The sequence below is a fragment of the Hydractinia symbiolongicarpus genome, chromosome 10, assembly GCF_029227915.1.
Source record: "Hydractinia symbiolongicarpus strain clone_291-10 chromosome 10, HSymV2.1, whole genome shotgun sequence".
Taxonomy (NCBI): Eukaryota; Metazoa; Cnidaria; class Hydrozoa; order Anthoathecata; family Hydractiniidae; genus Hydractinia; species Hydractinia symbiolongicarpus.
The window spans coordinates 3,812,321-3,818,651 of record NC_079884.1 but is presented as its reverse complement, the minus strand read 5'-3'; the positions used below and the strand labels follow the sequence as shown (position 1 = coordinate 3,818,651).

At 32.9% G+C, this 6,331-nt stretch overlaps 1 protein-coding gene across 1 annotated transcript; it reads right to left on the bottom strand.

The window, feature by feature from the left end:
- Positions 1–457: 457 nt before the first annotated feature.
- Positions 458–6,026, bottom strand: LOC130612743 (RRP15-like protein). The gene is made up of 7 exons (XM_057434093.1): positions 5,857–6,026; positions 3,150–3,235; positions 2,964–3,038; positions 2,746–2,851; positions 2,221–2,310; positions 1,282–1,355; positions 458–916 (listed from the first exon to the last, which is right to left on the bottom strand). Exons 1-7 carry the CDS (start codon positions 5,930–5,932, stop codon positions 761–763), a joined length of 663 nt encoding a protein of 220 aa, XP_057290076.1. The 5' UTR covers positions 5,933–6,026; the 3' UTR covers positions 458–760.
- Between the last annotated feature and the right edge of the window lie 305 nt (positions 6,027–6,331).

Sequence of the window (6,331 nt, the reverse complement as noted above, 5' to 3'; positions counted from 1 at the left end):
AATTTCTTACTCGGCGCTTTTTAAGGAGCACTATTTAAAATTTTTTGGAATTTTAGCATAGGAAGAGGTCTGGATTAACTAAGTAAATACTGACACTGAAAAGTATTTCGATGACAGAAATTTTTGCGAATTTTGTGAATTGATATCTGATCCCCAAAATGCCCATTAAATAAATTCACGGGTTTATTGTCTGACTTGTTCACATGTTTCCTGAAGAAAATAAGAGTTTACAGGCAAAATATGCGTACAGTATACTTATTTAACCATATTAAACCTGAACTTTCTTGGCCAGTGTATTGGGGGGAGGGACAAAATGTACCCGGGGGTCATAAATCCAAATTAAAAAAAAATGCTTAAGCGACGAAATTGGTATAATTATAGAATGTCTTAACTCCTTCAATGTAAGGACGTCACGGGGATTTGAAATGAAGCCCGGGATCAGAAATGACATCACAAATACCCTAAGATAGGTCAATTTCCCTACTTCAGTTATATTTTAACTTCTTGCATGTTATCCACACTATAACATATAACACTGACTTGAACTGTTCTCTTCCAACAAGCACTACAGGAACCTCGTTTTAACAGTTTTTCCATATTCTTTGAGTGAGATAGATGGATTTCTTGTGACACTTTTTCTCTCCTCAAGGTTACGTGAACAGCAATACTTCTTCAAACCATAGAGTTATTATTCAAACTCCACAACCAAAATTGTTACATCCTTCCTTTTTGCGATTACTCTTAATTGAATAAATGCAATCTATTCTGAAGTATCTTCGCTATCAGAAGCTTCTTTCTCTTCTTGCACTTCATTTTCGTTCGTTTTGTCCCAGTCCTTCATAGATGCACCCAACATGAAGTCATCACGCAATACGTCCCATTTCTTATTTTGCTTGTCGTTTTCCTTGCTATTTTCCTACATATGAAAAAAAATTAGTAGCTTTTTATTGCTTTGGGAGGCTTTGTTAGTTTTCTTTTTCGTAAATGAGAAAATATAAGTTTTGGGAATTTTAATGAAGTCAGCAGTCAGTATAGTCAGCGAATTATTAACCTGTTGCATTTACTGTGAAGAACGTAAAATATTCATCAATATAATAAGGGTCTTGCACTTTTGACAAAAGATAAAGGAAATACAAGGGTTTAATAACTGCAAAAAAAGCCCTACAGACGAATGCAATATTCTCGACCAAGCATTTATCAATCACGAATACCCTCTAACAAAAACGTAAAAACGTGTCAAATAAAAAATCATAGACGTAGTTATGCACATGTCTAATTTACCTCTTCTGATTTCTTTTTATCTTTGTTAGTTTTTAATAAATCCATAAAACTTGACTTCGTAACAGTTTCCACAGCTAAACAGAAAAAAAAATACACAACATAGCCACAACTATGGACGACCATGGTTAAACACTGAGAACTGCGGTCAAAATCGCCTTTGGAAAGCGGCTTTAATTTTTGGGAAATCAAAAAGGTGAAAAAGCTGCACAAAGAATAATTTTCGCGGTCTTTTTGCGTTATTTCGCGAATAGACCATTTTAATATTTTTTGTAAAGAATTACTTTAAACTGTAGGTTTTTCGCAATTTCAGGTCTACTTATTGAAGTAAGGTAGCTTTGAACTTTCTCATATCTGGTGCTAACAATTATTCTTATCAACTACGAAATGTGTCGATCAAAGTTATTGACTTCCATTCCCTTTATTTCTCCAAAATTTAGCAGAAACAAAAACAAACCGAAGGTCGGAGCATACGTGGCGCGTTTCTCCACTTCGAAAGACGAAAATTTTCTTATGGGTTCTTTAGAAAGTACCTACGAATGGTTTTGGGCTAACTACAATGCAATGTGGTATATTAAAGACCAGAATATAAGAATATAAATCCATCTAAATGTACTAATGAAATTTCGAAAGAAAACTTGCACCACTAGACAGGGTTTGAGAGAGGTTGAAAAGAATGAAAAAATTTACTTCTTCCATTACAGAATTATACCCCCTTAAATGCCACAAAGTGAATTTAAAATTTGTATGCTGATGCCAACATATTTGTGATGGATTGTACAAAAAGTTAATACAATCATCATGTAGAAAAAGAAGAAATAGTAGAGAAATAGTTTAAAAATCTTGTAGCTAAGGGCTCAATTTTGTAAAGATTAATTTTAGAAATTACGTCATCTCTAATAATTTCATGAAGATGTATTTTCGCAGAGATAAAAATTGTACCTTTCGACTTTCTAGCCTCTGTTTTCGCTTCCTTCATCTTCTCAGAAACAAGCTTTTGATGTGCACTTACAGCATTGAACAATTTAACAACTGAAAAAAACAATCATTTTTATACCAAAATGCTTTAAACAAACGCCCCATCTCTATATAAACGCCCATTTAATAAACACCTAATCAAAAGTTTTTTTTTAGTTTTCCTAATTCAGGAAGTTTAAAAGTAAAGAAAATAATTTTACTATATTACTACATTTCAGGTTTCAAGATAAAATTATAAAAATGAGGACATTGTCTTTAATTTGTTAGACGTATAGACCATGAGTATGAAGATATTATTGATGTAGAGCAGACAAAAATTTATTAGTAATGAATTTATGATGATAATAGGTATGTAAAAAAATGGAATTCTACAAATTTTTGGATTTAACGCTCAGTTTAAAAATGGCTCCAATAGACAACAACCCTAAAAATCTCGGGCGTTTATAAAGGCAATCGTTTTAACTTTTGAATAAAATCATGAAAACACACCTCCTTTTGTAGCAATCCTTTTTAGCAGAACTTCTTTTTGTGCGTTTGATCGTGTAGGTAAGACATGGTTCTTCTCTCTTTTTTCAAGTCGCTCCTCAGCTTTATCCTACAATTTTCATAATATATTTTATATATAGGCATTGTACCATATTTCAATAAAAAAATTGACTGCAATAAAAATATGAGGATTATAAAATGGTAGGAAGATAAGCTGGTACCTTTTTAATTAAAAGCTCTTCCCTCATTTCCAGTTTCCTCTTTTGAGACTTCTTACTCTTGGACAAGATTGCAGGCTGAAGAACAGAAGAAATCTCAGTAGCAGCATGCTGAAGTTTCGTTAGAAATTGTCAGCAGCAAAGAACAAAATGTTCACAGAATGATTCGAAAGGTTCAAAATAACCTACCACAGATTCCGGTAATGGTTTGGCCAGAATTTTCGAAATAATATCTCCCATTGCAACCATACCGTGATTTTTAACATTGTTGTCTCCTAAAATATACATATTTACATATTTTTAGTTTATTGCACATAACAAATAAAAAAGAATGAAAAAGTTTATTTATTCCATAATTTTCATTATATATATTTGTGTTTGCCAGTTATTTTCATCATTTCTTTATACCCAACAAGGACTGTTTTCGTGTAGCTACAAGGTGTTTTTTTTAGCAAAATGTTTGACCAAGGAAGTGATCCAACATAGTGTACAGAATGGTCTGACTTTGCAAAATGCACTTGACTTGGATTAGGCGCTTTAAATAAAGTCATTTGAGCCCTAAAAATAATGCATAGATATTATAAAAGTTAATTGATTTTTTTTGCCAAAATGACACTTGTTTGCTCGTCCCAGAACTTGGGATTTGCATGTCGGTTTGCAATCAAATTTTGTGAGTAAACATATAGGGCTTATGCAAGCTTACCCACAAAATTTGATTGCAAACCAAGTTGCAGATCCTGAGTTATTGAGTCGTCAGCAAAAAAATAAGAGGCCTGGGACGAGCGAGCAAGGGTCATTTTGACAAAAAAAATTATGTTAATCAATTAACCTTGATAATATCTATGCATTGACAAAGTTTGAATGCACACTCCCTAATAGGCCTAAAATTACTGATGAAAGAAAATGTTCAAATTTGCTATTACTGAAATATGACATCATAATTCATGCAGCATAATTAAATCTGAAATTCTTTAAATGTGAATATCTTGAGAACGAAAAGAGCTTTTTAAAAAATTTAAAAAGACTTGTTTACCAACTTTTTAAGCTCTATAATATAAGCCCAACATTATTTTATACCTCGGGTTCCCTTTAGTGTGCCCTGTTAAACACTGATATTTAATCATAACTTACATATCTCGTTTGATTAAAGCTTTTACACACCATTTTAAATTAGTTCTTAGAACCCTTGGCACTCACTGTCAAAATTTTAAAGTGAAGCACGATAAATAAATGGTGGGCATGGTTGTAGGGTGAGACAACAAGCACATATTTTTGATGCTCTAGTTTTTTAGCTCTGTATACCAATATTCCCATAAAATTATGGTTGGTCAGGTGACTTCAAAGAAGAACTAACGAAAAAACATATACATTTTATATATAAATTGTATATATGTTTTTTAGAATTAAAACATTCTTACATATTGGGAAAACAATATGGTCTTTTCATTTCTTGTGTCCAAATGTGTGTCCTCAATAATAAATAATTACGTTAACAATCGCTGCCATTATTGAACAAAAGCCAACTTGGTTCACAAATGTTTGCTGATTTGTGAGATCACATGATAATGTCACAAATTTATAGCAAGGTTTGAGCGATAAAAAAAAACAAGCTAAATGCTTGTAGAAAACATCCCCATAGAAAAAATAATTTCCAAGAATTTGACTTGCCAAAAACTGGTAGAGAAATAAAAACTTAAGACTGTTTTTGTTTTGCTCACAAAATGACTTCCAGCAAACTTCATTGCGCATAATCATTTGAACTTTTTTTTCTCAAGCTGGCAAATTAAAGCAACTGTCATCTTTAAAGATCTTTTAATAACACAAGAAAATTTCATAATAAATTTCCATACGCATAATATGGGCTAAACGTGCCTTTGCTATTGACAAGAGTGTTCATTATTGTTTTATTAACAGCAGGACATCAAGTCTTGCATCCTAAAAGTCCTGCACATAGCTTTAGGGGCCTTCAAAAAATTTCTTTGGCCCTGTTAGTGGGATATCGCCGCTAAGGGGGGGAGGGGGTCTGAAGTTTGAAAAAAAATCCGCTAAGGACTAAGAAATTTAAAAAACTTTTTTGTGACCAGAAAATTCTTCGTCGCTTGTGAGCATAATTCCTCTTGTCATCAATTCCGATAACTTTTATCTACAAAACACGCCCCTGAGCCTTCCAAGATTTATCTGAATGTGTGTATTTCACATAGGCAAATCCGCTATAAGAGGGGAGGAGGGGGTCCGAATCTTAGCGATATCCCACAATTAACAATAAAAATAATGGAAGATATACTGTGATAGTATCACACCCAAGTTTGTTGGCAGAGAGTTCTCAAAGAAGGATTTGTTTAATACAATTTGCTTAATGAAGTCACATAATTCTGTTTACTTTGAAGGTCATCTCTTTTAGTGTGGCTGAGTTAAATCGACAAAATTGAAAGCAGTGATGCATTTTGGGAATAAATCTTGGATCCGAGTTAACTTGCTTGAAATTTTTTATTTTAATATTTGATATTGTTAACCCGGATAGATTCCAGAATTGGGGCAAGTTGGGTAATAATACAGGCAAGTTCAGGAGTTATCAGAAAAAGGTAAAATTTTTAGTCCATAGCTATAGCTATGGGTATTTTCAGCGAGTCAGCACCCTTGTACAAGGGACAGTCTAATTTTTCTTATACTGATCTGATTGCACAGGTTTTGGTTGGGAATATATTATTGAATAATTAAATTCTTAAGAGAGTGTTTTTAAATGTCTAGCTAGGACAAGAAAATATGTGATTACTACTACACGGACTTATACATAGACTGCTAGCTAGCTATACCATTTCAACAATTTCTTGCTAGCATTTTTCGACATCATTATGTTCAAAAACGAAAAGTTAAATATAAATAAGGCTAGCGGTACCATCATCACTCTCGATATCAGCATCAATACCTCCATCATCTTCGTTAGGATCTTGAGCACGTTGTTCTGCTGCCATTTTGTTTGTTTGTTTTATTTTCTCACGGTCCACAATAATTTTGTAGCGAATCCAGACAACCTCGTTCCGAGGATCTTTTGTCCAAAAAGGACGGTGTTAAGTAAGGCACCGTGGAAAATAAACGCAAATGAAATTAATATGAGTACAATTAACTCGCGAATTGTCTAAAATATTTAAATCTCAAAATTAAATTACCGCAAAATCATATATTGTATAAAATTTCAATTAAGCCCTGAATTTTCAACCTCGATCCCAGGGCCTGTAGCATTTTTTGATATGAGGATATCAATATAATATAATCAATGATTTATCATATCAAGAAACGCTACAGGCCCTGGGATCGAGGTTGCTGAATTTTTATACAATATATATGTTGTTGTCATGATATAAACATAACAC